General features: G+C 42.9%; 1 protein-coding gene across 12 annotated transcripts in view; it reads left to right on the plus strand.

Annotated features, from left to right (window-relative positions):
* LOC135100682 (helix-loop-helix protein ngn-1-like) overlaps positions 1 to 17,500 on the plus strand; it is a 589,312-nt gene that overhangs the window by 351,644 nt on the left and 220,168 nt on the right. For 11 of the 12 annotated variants that reach the window (XM_064003834.1, XM_064003835.1, XM_064003833.1 and 8 more), the window contains one exon: positions 8,325 to 8,384. The exons of the other annotated variant lie outside the window; for it this stretch is intronic. In XM_064003834.1, the coding sequence (XP_063859904.1) occupies positions 8,325 to 8,384 (60 nt within the window). The remainder of the gene's footprint in view (positions 1 to 8,324; positions 8,385 to 17,500) is intronic. 12 annotated transcript variants of the gene reach the window in all.

A 17,500-nucleotide genomic window follows, 5' to 3' on the forward strand; every position in this document is an offset into this window, starting at 1 on the left:
GGTCTTGCGTTTGTAATAGTTCATGTATTGATGCACAGGCTTTTTCGTATGATATGACAGTTTTACTGGCTACAACATTAAGTTTTGTCGTAGACAGATGTACTCGTATATTGACTCTTCCTCTCGTGTCAGTGGTGGCCGCGAATCAGGGAGATGTCGAGGGGCCGCCAATAAAGTCTACGATTGTATCAACGTTATTTGTTTTCCAAGAAACTTCGCATCTTAAACACTGTTACTTGAACCATTTGAAGAGGAGAGAGAAGGAAGATGAGAACGTACAAAAAAATGGAAATGTTGAACACCAAAGGAATTTCCTAAAGCACAAAAACATTTAATTACAAATTGCTAGCCTTAATTTATAACCATCGAGCAAGTGCAGCATTTTTCGTGAAGTATAAGGAATGCTGGCCGAATGTATTCAAGAAAAATTACAATGGTATGTGTCCAGTTTTTAAGAAGTATTCAACTAATTAAATAAGGTAACTATTTTAAGTAAGGAAAAATTGTTTACTAAAATTCTATAAAGAGAAGTACAATGATACGTGTGTACTATGTATGAAACATTAAACAAACGAACAGATAACATGTTCTTGTAATGATGACTCTAAAGAAAATGATGAGTAAACGGAAGATTCAGGACGCTGGAAGAATGACGGGGGTCCATCTCTCACAATCGCACCTGCTGCACAAAGAAGGCATCGATATTCCGGCCATCTGACGGGCCAAGCAATCTGCTGCAGGGGAAGTCATCATCAGACTGCTGGTACTGCATTTATCTCTCCGGGACCACCAGCCTAATGACACCTGATGCTAACCGATGGCTTACTCTCGCCAAACTAGCCTTACGTCCCTCTCCGCCATCAGTATTCGCGGCTTCTCTGAATTAATAGTAATTGCATACGATGGGGTGTGAGCTGACTGGCGAGTCAGTGTCAGCGGGATGGTATCGGACTCACGCTGTGGCCGCCGCCTCGAGTTCTGCACAGCTGAGCACCGGCGGGTTGCACCACAGCTGCCTCGTATTCACCGCCGAGCGTCCCGTCAGAAGGCGTGCTGGGCTTGGTTGCCGCATCTCTGCCGGCTACCGAAAATGCGACTTTCATTCATGATTACGTCTAACAATTTCTTATTTCTTTCATTTCCTGGTGGTAAGTGTTAATTTTGTCTGAAATTGTAGTAAATGGCTATATATCCTTCAAATTTTGTTGTAACCAGGACAGTTACTTTTACCTTTCACTTGGAGAATGGAGGAAACAGCAAATTTGTATACCTTCATAATCAGAAAAGACTACATATGAATAGAAATGGCATTATTTTTACAGAGAAAATCATAAAAATTTACCCCAAACTATTTAAAAGTTAATAGTTTTCGGCTTTTAAGATGAATGGCGTGAGTCTCTAAAACCGCCCACTTAGAAGTCCTTTGCTGTCACTTATGTTTAATGTTTTGTGCAAGAAAATGTTAGTTCTTATTGAAATGTGCCATTTTCTGATTTTATATAGATATGTTAAATAAATAAATAAACGTTGTGTATGTTCAGTGGAATAGAGGACACGGACACGGATGTTCGAAGTGATGTTTCACTTATGCAATAATTTATTGGCATCCATATTTAAACTTGTATTTACATTGATATCAGCACTGACTAATTCTCTGATGAGTGGAGAGGAGTGCATGTGTGGGCAGGTGTTTGGTCCCGGCAGGTCCCTTCAGGTAACACAGGTAGGCTTTGGGATTAATTAGCAAGACATGTTTCTCTCCCTTGTTGTCACCGGCACACAAATCCAGCTTAATGGCGGCTCGCAGTTAATGACACACACACACACACACACACACACACACACACACACACACACACACACACACACACACACACACACACACGAAGTATTTCAAAAATGGGAACTGACGAATGAGAGGATAACTTGGAAAATGTAATTATCATAGGCTGAAAATTAAGTGTTCCTCATTTTAAACAGGGAGAGTTATGCAATAGAAGTGATGATAGAGAAGATTTTTATTGAAATACTTAGACTGTCAGTCCCTCTAATTTCACCGTATCGGCTGAGCTGTCACCGTCCGTCTCCTTGGCATCGGTAACAGTTGACACATCTCTTAGCCTGCCTACCAGACTAGACCAAGAGACCAGCCTCTCTTCGGCCCCGTCCGCATGTATATTTATTCATTTATTTTATGTATTGATTATGTATTTTATGTATTGATATATTATTCAGTATCTAATTTGCTTATTTATGTAGCCAATAATAATTCATGCTTTCAGCCAGTCTTGGTCACTGTGCTACTGAAATTGACAGATGCTCGCTCACCTCCCTCCCTCCCGTGGCCAGGCTGCACTACACTCACTACTTAATGGCCTCTCTTAATTCATCCACTTTACGGGTACTAAAGTTAGCCATCAACTTAACTCTTCGGGCCGTTTCACCAGTACATAAAGTCTGAGATTCACTACTTTTACTGTTTTTTTTTTTTTGTTTTTTTTTTCATTTTAGCTTTTCGATCTATGCCTATGAACTGAGTTCTTTCCATTTCAGGGAGTGTAATGAGAGGTTTGGAAATAGACACTTCTTTTGTTACTTTTAAATCACATTATTTTTTTAGAGAGAGAACGGCGATTCGTATTTTTACAGTAATTCAGTGTCCTGGAGAGATCTGTGTATGTAAAAAAAGAAAAATAATTACTGATTTAGTTATTCATTCATATATTTTTCTAAGCTTGATATTTAGATATTTCTCTATTCCTGGAGGGTGTCCTTTCGGTTGGAGGTGGAGAAGAGCACGTCCACCTGATCGACAGCCTCTTGCTCCTCCCACCCCCAACATGATCCAGGATGTAGTTATTTCTTCACCACAGGAATGCAGCACTTTGAACTGTGTGTGTGTGTGTGTGTGTGTGTGTGTGTGTGTGTGTGTGTGAGAGAGAGAGAGAGAGAGAGAGAGAGAGAGAGAGAGAGAGAGAGAAAGAGAGAGAGACTACTCGAGTATATGAGTACTAGTAATATCTAAGAACTTAATTTTGGATATTAATTCCCAGCATTTAATGACTGAAAAAATCACCCCTAATTACTACTCACTAGTATTTATCTCTCAGTAATGACGAACATGAAAACAAGGCTGGCGTGCTGGAAGACCGTTGGGGAAGGGACTGCGCTGCGCCAAGACTTCCTCATATAAATACAATGTTCCCGAGACTCCCTCTCATGAGTAGACTGTTCGCGGTAAAGTCTCTGGAATGGCTCGAGACAGGTGTGTTTTAAGAGCGGCCACAAATTTGGTCCATCTCCTTCCTTAATTCTCAGGTGGCGACTCGTCCTGTGCAGTGTGCGTGGCGCCTCGGTCACCATTGCTGGCCAGACGTCCTAAAGGTCACTGATAAGCGTGATCTGTGGTGCTCGTGAGGTGGTTCAGTGTAGGCGGTGCATAATCTCCTGTGACTCTGTACCATAATTTTGTTCGTGGCCTTCAGCCGAGTAGTCTGTCTTTGTAAGAACTGAGGCAGAGTGGCATTCACCGACTCGTGACCGCCAGGCAAGCTATTTTTTATTTTTTTTTTCATTTGCCCATGTACGGCTATGACGTCCACATTGAGAATTATTAAAGGAACTGTTATTTTCTTCGGTCAGATTTTCATAGCATATTTTCTTGGCATGTTTATGAGAGGTGATAATTTTTGTTGTTGTTTTATTTCCCCGTGACGCTTGTCGCTCAGTCTTGCTGCGGTAAGAGCCTTCTTTAAACATGTCAAAGTGTCTTTTTTTTCGCCGAATATTATCGCCGAAATGAGTCGTGCTGGAAGACATGAGGTCTCTGGATAAGTTTCATTGAGAATTTAAAAATGTTTCTGGGTAGATTTGAAATCCTGTGTGAGTTATCAAGATGCAGGTGTACAGGCGAGGGCTGCAGCTATGCCAGGTCGGTCTCAGACGCTGGTGATGGAGTGTACTGATTAACTGTAGCCTTTTTTTAAGAAGAGTTTGCCAATGTGCTCTCGCATTCAACATTTTCATCGTCGTTTCCATTCGGCGATGCAGTCCAGGAATTAGCTGCCGCCTTTTCCTCCCTCGGGTTGTCGGTCAACCCCCAAATGCCCCCTGGGAAAAGGCTAACTGTCCCCCCCTCCAGCCTTCGTGCCTGGGGCTGGTGCCGCCAGTCACACATTACAGCGCCGCTAGCACACTCACCAGCTCAATGTCAAGGAGGCACGCAGAGATATTTAGCTGATTCCTCATCATCATTAAACGGATATTGTGTTCAAAAGCTTCCAATTGCAATGCACATTATGCATGTTGCTCAGGAGAAATGTCTTTTCATGGAATTAAGTTTCAGCATTTTTCTATCATTGTAAATGTTTAATAAAGTGCTTACACTCGTAGGAAATACTGTGTTTTCAAAACTGCACATTTTTTTTAACCTTCAATCTCCATCAATGGCTGTGCATTGATGGAGATGTCTCCCGCCACACGGTGCGTGCCAGATAATTCATGAAAAGGCGATTTCTACAACGAGCTTTACACGGCTGCTGCTTAGGAAAAAAAAAAAAAAAAAAACGTTAGTGTCTTTCAATCAGTGGTCGGCTTCCACATCCACGACAGTGGGTATGAACTGAGGAAAAGTGGAGAGGCTTTATGGCACGGTATGTTATATGAGAAATATTTTAAAATTTCTCCGTCCACCATACATGATGGCTACCCTTCATGTGAGTTTTTAATTAAAATCCGTAATATAAAAGTAAAGATCTTTTTCGATATGTAATTGGATTTTCAGTAACACCTCCCCGCCTTCCGTCTGTCGGTGAGAGGCAGTGCTGTGTGCTGTCCTCTAGGTCTGCCAATGTGGATTCTATTTTTATGTTCTTGGTCCATAGTGCTGGAAGGCAATTCTGATGGAACTTCTATTTGGGAGATTAGATGGCTCCCCCTATCAACTTTATAGAAAACTAGATGATCGCCCCAGCAGACCCCATGGTGGTGCAAGCAGGCTTTTAAGGTGACATCTCTGCAGAGGCTCTCGCCGCCCTGGGTTTCCCGATGCACTCGCTGTCGCTGTCGGTTTCCCGATGCAATCGCTGTCGCTGTCGGTTTCCCGATGCACTCGCTGTCGCTGTCGGTTTCCCGATGCAATCGCTGTCGCTGTCGGTTTCCCGATGCACTCGCTGTCGCTGTCGGTTTCCCGATGCAATCGCTGTCGAAGGCAGCGTTGATATGAAGCATATGGGTGTTCTCCGGCCACTTGGCGACGCCGTGGAAAATTTCCAGCATCCGGCAGGTCTTGAACTCGGGTCGCCGAGATCACCGCATCAGTGCTGACCACTCGCCCATCGCCTCACTGTGGTGGACCAGAGAGAGAGAGAGAGAGAGAGAGAGAGAGGTGTCGGTCATATTCCATCTGATATACTCGTGTCTTTAGAAATCATACAACCTTCTTAGCATTAACACTTTTCCTCCTACTTGTATCAACAAATAGAAAAGAATTAATGATCGACAAGAAAAAAAAAATCAGTTGATAGTCTCGTGTCTCCTGAACAAACAACAAAGTAATAATCAACTGTAAGTATTTACGCCTCAATAGATCAAGCTCACGTGGAGAGCCAAGCACCTCCAAGAGGCAGCTGGCGAGGCGGCGAGGCTGCTGCTGCACCTCGCCTCGCCTCGCCTCGCCATTGAAGCTCACAATCCTTCCTGTTCGCGCCAACTTTCGAGCCCTTGACTAGCATGCCGAAGTGACCTTGAAGTGGAGAATAGTTGAGATGCAGGTTGGCTGCGTCTTTCAGATAACCGAGGGAGATAGAGGCCTTCACGCCCTTATCTCCGCCTTTCTGTTTATGGCTTCGTAAAGATAAGTGATCAGCCATCAAGTGCAGGCGTCGTCAATGGTATCAAGAGACAATTTAACACATCTGGCGTGAACCGCGTAAAATGTGTCCTGGCTGCAGCATGTAAAGTGTACCGGAGCCTTGGGTTAAGGCTGAGTTAAGTGAAGCGGGTGTGTGTGTGTGTGTGTGTGTTTGTGTGTGTGTGCGTGTGCACGGCGCGCCCTCTGTGGTTCGGGGGAGATGGTAAGAAACGGGACGATCACACACCGGCCCGACGGCATTCCTCTCGAGGCTGCACCGCCAAAAACAGTCAGCGTCTTCCCTTACGTGTTGCTTGACCATGTAAGGGCGACGAGCAGCTCCCAGGTGGGCCAGCCAGCCGCCTCCGCCCTGCCGCTCCTCCCGCCCTGTCTCCAGCCCACCTGTCTACCTTCCTCCCGCCTTTCCTTTTTCTCATCCTCCCTACACATCCAGATTCTTCCGTTCTTTTTATTTTTATTTTATCCATGTTCATCATGATCATGATCTTATTATTCTTATTCTTATTCTTATTCTTTTTCTTTTTCTCCACCTCCTCCTCCTTCTTCTTCTTGTCTTCCTCCTCGCCACAGGAGCTCCTCCTCCAAGCAGAGGGGACGCAAAGCTTTAATAATCTTTCACTCGTCCTGCCCTCCTGTTTATCAGCAAAGTTTTACTCAACCCTTTACCAACAGCCCGCGCATCAGTTTTTCTTTCTCTTCGTACTCTAACTCTTTATTTTTTATGCTCTCCTTCCTGCCCTGGGACGTGTGTGTCGCTGTCTGCCTGCTGTCTTGTTTACCGTTGGAAGGCGCGGGAGTGGGGGCATTTGGCGGTGGGTGGAGGAAGAAGCAGAATATGTGGAGGGGAATGTGGGAGGGAGGAGGACGTGGTGTACATAAGTGGGAGGTCGTGTGGAGAGTGGGGGAGGACGTGCCGCTAAGCTCAGGTAGATCAGTAACGCAATTAGCCGACCGTGTAGTTGGTGGGGACGGGGAGGACGGTGAGTGGAGGAAGGACTGGTTGAAGGAGAGGAGGTCGAGGGGGAGGAGGTAAGTTCATCAGTCTCGGGGCCTACTAGGAGGAGGGGGCGCCTGTCGCTACCTGACGTCGGCTGACAAATGAGGATCCGAGCTCGTTTCGCACACCAGCCTCGTAAAATGCACCTCGTACCCAAGACGTTTCGTACATACGTAGAGAGCGCCTCGCAAACAGTGATTCATGCACAATGACGCTCTCCGGGCGTTTGTACGTGGCCCGTTTCATCGCGTTCGGTCGCGATATTTCTTCCACCACAATTTCCTCTCCCTTCACTCACTCAAGTCCCACACACACACACTTTACCCAAGAGTTTTTTTTTTCTTTCCAGTCTTACTTTCAAACTAACAACGCTTCTTATGCACTTGTAGTTCATCAAAAAAAGGAAAAAAATAATTTGTTGAGTTCAATAAAAAAAAAAATGAATAAATAAAACATCAATTTATCACTTTCAACTCCCCACCTTACACACACACACACACACAGACACACACACATCCGCTCAAACAGAACATTTCACGACAAGAATTACTTTCCTTCAAATAAACTACGCATTTCGACATGAAAATAGTTATAATTAAGATAAGACGTCTATGTTGATATAGTGGTATAGATTGAACAGAGTTGCTGGGCGAGGCTGAGGTATGTGCATGACAGAGAGAGAGAGAGAGAGACCTTACCTCCAGGTGCTACACTACACCTTAATCCTCTCACCTGCAAAAAAATAAAAGGAGATACACGGACGTAAATTTCGGACTCGTATAAATCTCAAGAGGTTCGCGTCGTGCATGCAGTTTATAGCGATAATGAGCGCGGGCTTAAGGTACCATTATGGCGCACACACCGAGGCTTTATGGCGATGTTCGAGACTTTCTTTGAGTGAACGTGGCCACGCACGCACGTCCCGAAGCACCGAGTGTGAAACATTGAAGCAGTAAAGCAGGAAATCCTTCACTTCCTCTCCTCCTCCTCCTGCTGCTGCTGCTCCTGCTCCTCCCTGCTAGTGGATCGGCCGTAATGGCGCGCCGGGCCCGAGTTAGCAGTAGTGATGAACGACCCGTTAATCTTAACTCAGTAATTCACTCACTCGTGTTGGATGAGTCAGTCTCTCTCTCTCTCTCTCTCTCTCTCTCTCTCTCTCTCTCTCTCTCTCTCTCTCTCTCTCTCTCTCTCTCTCTCTCTCTCTCTCTCCAGTTTTTTCTTTGGTAAGACTTCTTAAAAAGAAGTATTGGTTAACTACCAAGAGTGTTCTTATATTCGTAGAGTTATAGAGAGAACGTGAATAACCATGCAGAATAATTTTCAGAGAGAGAGAGAGAGAGAGAGAGAGAGAGGAAATTGCTGGACACCTTTTTATTTTAAGTGGCCAAGGCATAATTATATGAACCTATATTCAGGGATTGTGTTTCTTTTTTTCTTCTTCTTTTTTTGCCTCAGGTTCACCCATCCAGACCGCCCTGTCCCCCACGCCCGCAGAGAACCGCTGCACGACCGCCGGTAAGTGCGAGCAGGGATTCAAGTTCCACCATTTCCCAGTGATGGCTGATGAGTGCTGCCGCCCGCTGTTGATGAAGGGCCACTGTTGTGTTCTTCATATTAAATACATAGTGAGGATTCTTCGTCATCTTCGTAATTCTAAACTGGTGCACGATATCGCTCATCAGTTAGATGTTCAGATACGGCGTGGTGAACATGACATGATTTGCAAGTGTTTGGCTCGATACAGTACGCTAGACAGGTACAGTTGTGGTAATTATTTGTGTTATCACTGCGGTTGGGGGTATAGTTTAACGTACTAACGGTGTCAGGCTGACGCTCGCACGAGGCATAATAGCCAGGTGAAAAATACGTGGTGATTGTTAACTTGTGAGATTAAAGGTAGGCTGGGCAGACTAAGCCACCCACGCCTTTTGCTGCGGGTGTAGTGCGAAGAATAGCCGCGGCGCCAATTGAAACAGAATATGCAATACAAAAATCAGCAGGAGGCGTGGTCCTTACTACACTGGCGCGGCGGTGTACTGCAGGGCCTCACGCACTACTGGCGAGACGCCCGCCAAACTATGTATTATACTCCGGTGTGGAGTTCATTAGCCACAGACCCCGTGCTGCGGAGCTTCCTTCAGCCAAGTGACCGCTTTTAAGGAGAATTATCTTTAGATATTTTAAGCAGTCTGGATATTTGGTCTCTGCATGATGGGAATTATAATAAAACCATAAATGAAAAATGTATAATTTATGAATATCAGAGGTTTTTGCAAAAACTTAACAAAATATCTTTATATTCGTATATTACTGATATTTTTCTAAAATTCTAGTTTTTGCTTTTGAATGTTCTTCTTTGATAAAAGACTGCACGTTTCCGAAAATTTATGAGTAATTGCTATGCACAACCATGGCGATGCCTTCGTACATTTTTTGGCTTGAGTTTAAGACTTCCGCTTTCTGAGATGTGTAACATATTATGAGATGTTACCAACAATTTATAAGGTAATTGAAGACAAATTTGTATTAATGGCAGTATGTTTTGCTGAGTAGCCAGGGCCTTGCTCTCCACCAACATTCCCAGCGCGGCTGGGTTGCTGATGCCCGATATTAGTAATAACTTTTGACATCAATTCATATTCATCTTAGGAGGTCTGCAGGTATAAATAATAACAAGTTTTCTAGTGACAAACATGAATATTGCTTGTTTGCGCAATATGTTAAGTAAATTTGTATACTTGCCGCTAATCTCAATAGTTCAAAACTTCTAAAGTTATAGCTTTGATCGGACTTTTAAAGCGCTTAATTCTTACATACTGCAAGTTTAAAGTACTGATACCATGTTCATCCTAATTACAAAATTACCACGTAGGGTCGATGGCTGCATATTTTCCGCTAGGCAACATGACGTACTGGAGAGGGTTGCTTTGAGACGAACAGATGAGTGTGATCAGTCTATAGTCCCCAATTTTGTGAGTCAGTCAGGCGCCAGGAACAGAATACTTTGCCCTCCTGTAGAGGACAAAGAATAGTGATCTTGTTTTGGTAACCTGAGCTGATGGTGAGAGATTACATCCTGAAGTGTGTGTGTGTGTGTGTGTGTGTGTGTGTATGGAACAGGTTTCAAGCGCCACACACACACACACACGTTGATGAATCACAAAGGAAGCTTAAAAATATACCCGTGATAAATGAAGAAGAAAGTCTCGAATGAAAATTTACGCCCATAATGCAAGGGCAACAAGTATTGGGATAATGATAAATGCTGGGCTACGGTGATCAGGCTCCTCAATCATTCTCCTTTTAGGGGCCACTCCGATAATTTGTATAATGGAGAAATTACAGGTAGAAGTAGGAAGACACGTCTCTGGCAGGCGGTCATTATTCTTCACCTTCCTTTCCTCCTCTTCCTCCTCCTCCTCCTCCTCCTCCTCCTCCTCCTCCTCCTCCTCCTGCTCCTCCTCTTTGTTATGGTCCTGCTATTCCTCGTCGTCTTTCTTTTCGTTTTCTTCCTCTTCCTCCTTCTCTTCCTCCTCTTCTTCCTCCTCCAACTCTTCAAGCCTTTAACTTTACCTGTCTCTCTATTATGTTATTGTTGTGTTCCTGTGATCGGTTATCTCTGTTTGTTCCTCCTCATGTCTTCGTTCACTTCCACGTCTCCATGCTCGTCTTCCTCGTCCTCCTCCTCATCTTGCCTCTCTTTCTTTAGAGATCCGCGTGTTTTCTATCAATTTATTGCTGGTTCGTTTTTTGCTACAATTATGAAAGGCCCTGGTTACCTCTCCTGCCGTGTAAACGTCTGTGTTTATGATGATGGGCCTTGGTGTCTAAGTGTGTGTGTGTGTGTGTGTGTGTGTGTGTAGGTTGGGTAGGCGGTTATATCCCTCAGTTCATTTCTGCGTCATTTATTTGAACTTGTAAGAGAGCACCTGTCGAGTCTAATTTTTTTTTTATGTAATTCGTAGTGAGGATTATTATTATTATTATTATTATTATTATTATTATTATTATTATTATTATTATTATTATTATTATTATTATTATTATTTTCATCATCATTATTACTGTCATTTTTGTTGTTCTTTTGTATATATAGTAGTAAGCAGCAGCAGCAGCAGTTTTAGCAGCAGCAGCAGCAGCAGCAGCAGCAGCAGTAGTAGTAGTAGTAGTAGTAGTAGTAGTAGTAGTAGTAGTAGTAGTAGTAGTAGTAGCAGGAGCTGTTAAAAGAGAAAGTAACTGTAGTATAAAAAACGAGGAAAAGTCAGTACAAGTGACATTCGCCTCTCTGCATTACCACTCGTATTATTTGCTCATCTTCAGGTTATCATAAAACACGAAAGAAGTGTTCCAAGTGACTCTCTACTATGAGAAATGAGAGTAATGAATATGCACGTTTACTGAAAGCAGATGTACAAATAAATGGTCATAAAGTTTCATTCAGATAATAGTTAATGAAGTGGCAGATAAACGCTGTAATCGGTGTAGTTGTCAGTGAGTTAGTGACTGGAATGTCCTCGTGTAACACTGTACTCACAAAGATAACTGGAATAAAAATCTTAGATCACTATCTTATGGAGATTCGAAATTCGCACTTGAGATTACAAAATTTAAATCTTCAAGTGTGGAGTCAGGTAATACAGTTTCCTTTTTGTCTTGCTTGCGTTATTCTGCGGGGAAGTGGTGTATGTTGATTTTGTTAATACTTTTGTATCTAAAGAGTAGAAGTTCTGGTACAGTGTAGTAAAGGAGAAGCAAGTTACATGTATGACCTCTGCTGGGTAACAATGTGTATTTTTATTAGTGAACAATCCTGACGTTGATCGGTCTTGTTTTCTTAATATAATTTTGGCATTTTTTGAGATGTTTGATATTCTCATCTGCGGAGGTATATAATCAATGAACTCATGTTAGTATTTGCGGTCCCGAGCACTACATTGTTTGGAAGCTGCCTGGTATGTGTTTGCATCCAAATATGCTGAAGAAACTAGCTGTAATTTGCTGCACGTCATCAAACCAGACATGGTGTTACAGGTTCCAGGAAGTGTTTTGCAGCACACACGTCGGTAATAATTATTTATGAATTAAGTATAGCTATTGAAGGATAAATTGGTAAAAAGTTTGCACGTAGTTAACTAGTATATCTATTCTTAGAAGTGCGGGTCTTGCAGGTCAGCGGTGCCGTCATTGCACGCCATAGCAGACTTACGCGATGAATATCACTGATAATTCGACGTTAGTGGCGCCGACTATTAAACGGTAATGTGGCAATGTGACAGTGGCGAGAAAAAATGCAACCTGAGACTCACAAATCTCCTATGTGGCCTATAATTTGTACTGCTTTTAAGGAGAACTAATGGAGCGAGGGAAGAGACGGCCGACGCGGCGACATGAGGCCCGAGGCGGTGTGACGACTGGTTACTGATTTAGGCTGTCAACAAAATCGACTAATATGAATTTAACGAGAAGAGTTTCCAATCTACATAGTTCATCCAGTTTCTGTTTTTTCGCGACACTTTGAGTCCAGGCGTCAAGTGGGACGTGGCGGGGAGGCGGGCCTAGATTAAGTGAGGTCCAGCAATGTTTGCCATGCACTCTCATCTACTTCAGAGGCAATAACTTTTTTTTTTTTCAAATTTAAAAATGAAAATTATTAATAAAATCTTTACTCTGTTTTTACGGCAAAGGTATACTTGTCAACGGTCGCAAAATATATACTGGGAAAAAAACAGTGGCGGCTTTCTTAATACAAAACAACAAAAATTCCAACACAGGGAAGTCAATTTAGTTTCCGAAGTGTCTCTTAGAAATCTAATTAGCAAGATAGAAAATCAACAAAACTTATTGTTCTAGAGCTTATCAATGAGTGAAGGAATGGAGGCAGTGGTTATTACATGGATTAGTCCAGTGGTCAGATGGACACTATTTGATGAGGCTGAGCAAAGTATGTAATTGTGGCGCAGAGCGGGGAGGGAGACAGGCATACAATTAACACATTCAAGAGGTCGTCAATAACCATGAAAATGATGGTAAAAAATTGTTGACGAAAATGAAAAATGAATGAATGAAAATTAATTAATGAAAACTTTTAATAATAATGATAATAAGACTTGACTGTACTTGTGCTGGTGAATCCTTCCTAGAAGTACATACAGCCGAGAGACATCCTCTGGAAAACCACGTGTGGTTTTCCAAAGGGGTTGATTTCCTTGAATACAGCATCCGATGAGTGTTTTTAAACACAGGATAATTGCGTGGAAGAGTACCCGTTCTTACTTCATATTTAAGGGCTATGCAATTTTTGAGGAAATGTCAGCCATGAGGCTTTTTCTTGCTTCATGAGAAAATAAAATGTATTACATAAATATTCGGATTGTTATCGCATTCATATATGTACTGAATTTGAGTAGGTGATTGTCATATGATGCCGTTAAACGTATAGTCACTGCAATAGAAACACAATACACAGAGATATACATATTAATTAAATGTAAAACTAAACTCTTGGTTAGGCAAAACTACAATACCACTGTTGACAAATTTAGAAAGTCGGTGACCATCAACATTATATACACCAAAAAGGAAACATCAACAGAAGCTACAAAGTCAGGAATATAATGCAGAGGAGGCAATTCAAAGATTAAAGGTTTGTATTCTGTCATACCAGACTTTTGAAATGCTTATACCAAGAACAAACCAACGAATCCCTCCAGTGACGATGGTTGATACTCCATTCAAAAGAAATATTAAGTAAAAACTTCTTCACGAAATGAGAGAGAGAGAGAGAGAGAGAGAGAGAGAGAGAGAGAGAGAGAGAGAGAGAGAGAGAGAGAGAGAGAGAGAGAAACATAATAAGGGATTGTTAGTTTTAAGATTTCCATTACGGCGATGACCTTCTAACTCCCCGTCATGACGCTTCTTTTGTTTCGGGAGATAATGAGGAGGTTTTCGGGTCATAAAGAAGTGGCTGAACCCGTTTTCCAAAGCCCAAGAATGACGAGGGACATGGAGAGCCCAGAGCTGCCGTCTTCCTTCGGGTGCTGTGTGCAAAACAGCCAAAGTTCAACATTCTTAAGTTGTCTTCACGGAGGACAAAAAATGCTTAGTATTCAAGCCCCGCGCACGACTCCAAGTAAATGAAAAGGGTAAAAATAATAGTCAGAAAATACGAGCACTCAACAAGGCGTCCAGTAGACATCTACACACACACACACACACACACACACACACACACACACACACACACACACACACACACACACACACACACACACACACACACACACACACACACACACACACACACACACACACAAGATTCCGACGCAACATTTTGTCTTCATGGCCTGGCGCGGGCGACAGCTGCTATGCACATCCCGGCAAGCAGGAGGTCTTGCTAATTTGTTGGTTAAATCAGGAGATATTTATTATTATCAGCATTACTCTCTCTCTCTCTCTCTCTCTCTCTCTCTCTCTCTCTCTCTCTCTCTCTCTCTCTCTCTCTCTCTCTCTCTCTCTCTCTCTCTCTCTCTCTCTCTGTGCAAGCGGTCACGAATTCTTGTAGGTTAACTCACCTGACAGGAGGAGGAAGAGAAGGAGGAGCAGGAGGAGGAGGAGGAGGAGGAGGAGGAGGAGAGAAATAAAAACAAGAACAAGATTAAGAAGATGATGATGGTCATGACAATGATGATGATGAACATGAGACTGATGGAGGAAAGAAAGAAGGGCAGAAAGGGGAGGGAGAAAATTAATAGGAGAAAAAAGTGAGAGAGCAAGGTAGGAAGGAGGAGGAGGAGGAGAAGGAGGAGGAGGAACTAGACAACCAGACATAATGGTTTTCAGGAAAATGGTGACTCGGAAATTAGAGTTCGCAGTTACGAGGTCCATTGTGAGCGTAGCGGGGAGGTCACTGCGGGCGCTTGTTCAATAATTCCTCCGGGGAAATTTCAACGCTGGTAAAAGTAATTATCCTCCAACACAATCCGCGTGTACGAGGCTTTGCCAGAACTTACGAAATTCACTGCAGCTGAGACAGTACGGAGAGAGAGAGAGAGAGAGAGAGAGAGAGAGAGAGAGAGAGAGAGAGAGAGAGAGAGAGAGAGAGAGAGAGAGAGAGAGAGAGAGAGATCAAATATATGAGTACTTTAGATCATTGTACCAAGGAAAATGTTAGATATTACACCGGAATTAGTGAAAGAGAGAGAGAGAGAGAGAGAGAGAGAGAGAGAGAGAGAGAGAGAGAGAGAGAGAGAGAGAGAGAGAGATTATAAGTCTGATTTAATGTATGAGATATTTTTCCGAATTATTTTCTCGGGTGTACCAAAAACACAGGTAAATCACACACCACCAGCCTGGCGTTCGTACCCGGCTCTCTCTCTCTCTCTCTCTCTCTCTCTCTCTCTCTCTCTCTCTCTCTCTCTCTCTCTCTCTCTCTCTCTCTCTCGGTAGGATGAAAGAGAAGTTTTTCCCTCTCACCTACAAATTCCACGTAATTACTGAAGTGTCCGAACCGTTGAAGTATTTAGAACGCATGTATGAAAATTTATGTAGCAAAGATAATTGGGCTATTTTCCGGCTAATACGATCCAGCTTTTATTAGGGCCCAAGAAAGCATCTCTGTTTGGGGTTAGCTGGGCCAGAGCCGCGACCTGACACTGCCTAAATATTTGTACACGTGCAGGAGGTATAGATATTGGTGAAAGAGAGAGAGAGAGAGAGAGAGAGAGAGAGAGAGAGAGAGAGAGAGAGAGAGAGAGAGAGAGAGAGAGAGAGAGAGAGAGAGAATGTGAAAGTAGATTTTTTAGATCTTACTGGTAGTGGTAAGTGAGACAGGGGAAGAAACTAGCAAAGAAAGAAAGGAATGAACAATTTCATTAAAAAGAGAGAAAGTAGCAGAGAGAGAGAGAGAGAGAGAGAGAGAGAGAGAGAGAGAGAGAGAGAGAGAGAGAGAGAGAGAGAGAGAGAGAGGTGAATGAATGAATGAATGTTGTGTGTAATTTTATAAAGGACTTGATTACTATTCCTCCGATGCTCAGTAAAAGAAAAAAAAAAGGAAAAATGCTAATTAAGGAACATGGGCATAGCGACACTTTTTTTTTCCGCGTGAAATAAATGAGTAAAATTATTAGATGTTAAACTTTTGATGAGTGCAATTTTTTATTATTATTTTTAATTAACGTTTAATTGCTTGCATAGCGTTTATGTGATTATACATTATCATTCATGCGTCGTACCTGCAAGTAGTAGTTTTTATTGGGAATTGTTTACTTTGTTTAATTTAACTTTTTATATAGTGGCAAGAACATGAGCTTAAAACAACCACATGCTGGCAGAGAGAGAGAGAGAGAGAGAGAGAGAGAGAGAGAGAGAGAGAGAGAGAGAGAGAGAGAGAGAGAGAGAGAGAGAGAGAGAGAGAGAGAGAGAGAGAGAGAGAGAGAGAGAGATGGTGGAGGGAAGGAAGAGGAGGAGGAGAAAAGGCTTAATGAAATACAATAAAAATCCTGAATAAACATGGTATGTTCAACGCTGTCCGACCTTAATCTCTGTTTCCTCAATGAGAGAGAGAGAGAGAGAGAGAGAGAGAGAGAGAGAGAGAGAGAGAGAGAGAGAGAGAGAGAGAGAGAGAGAATGTAAATCTAAGCTGAGTACTAGACCTGCTGTTTGTTAAATCATTTGTGTATTCAAACATAATGTATTTATCTGTGACCACTATTTTGGAAGCGACCTTGCATTTTTTTACATTGGAAGCGAGTCAGAAAATTTACAAGTCCACAAATGGTTCATATATTATATTTTAGAAGACACAGAGCTCCAAATACGGAAGAGATAAAGTAAACAATATACATATAAAAAATTAACTATGTAGAGACTCAGCTAGCACGACGTCTGCTCTCCACCACACAGTAGGCTAAGGCTCCCGTCTGAATTTGCTGCCTCGCCATCCTCACCAGCCTTCTCATTGCCCTAACTAGAATACCTCTTTCGTAAACACATTGCTCTCTTATTGGTTGTTTATTCGTAAATGCCACACGCCTGAGTCGAGTTACTGGGTACAAAAAACGATTATTTCTCTTTACACAAACCAGATCTGAAGGATTCCTGTCCCTCCTCCACTTTCCTCTGATTTCCTGCCTTCTTGTTTGCCTTCGTTCTTCACTTCTCTCTCATCTTACCGATCGTGCGCGTCACATATTTCTCTCCTGACTCCTCAAGTACCGGGAGCATCAGCCGGGACGGGGAGTGGGGCTGGGGCGAGATGCTCAGGCCTCTCAGGGGAACTGGAACCGCATTCTCAAACGTTTCGGCCGCTGATATTGACTACTTTTCACTGTCTCTGCTTGAAACTGCTTAGGTTTTCATGGATGGGGTCATGATTGTAGTAATAGTTCAACAAGGATCCTGCATCATTAATGGTAAAAACACCCATGAGAAAACGACATATCATCTCCTTGGCCTTTGAAAATAGTCCCTGTGGGAACCCTAAACATTTCAAAATATCGTCCCTGAATCGTGCTCTGTCAGGTTATATTTCCACCACCACCACTACCACCACCTGGATTACCACCCTCGCTCCCGCCACCGCTTGCCATCACAGCCTCCAGCCCAGACATGTCACTTGCAGGGGACTTTTTAAA

This window comes from Scylla paramamosain, chromosome 5 (assembly GCF_035594125.1).
Source record: "Scylla paramamosain isolate STU-SP2022 chromosome 5, ASM3559412v1, whole genome shotgun sequence".
In the NCBI taxonomy this organism is placed as follows: domain Eukaryota; kingdom Metazoa; phylum Arthropoda; class Malacostraca; order Decapoda; family Portunidae; genus Scylla; species Scylla paramamosain.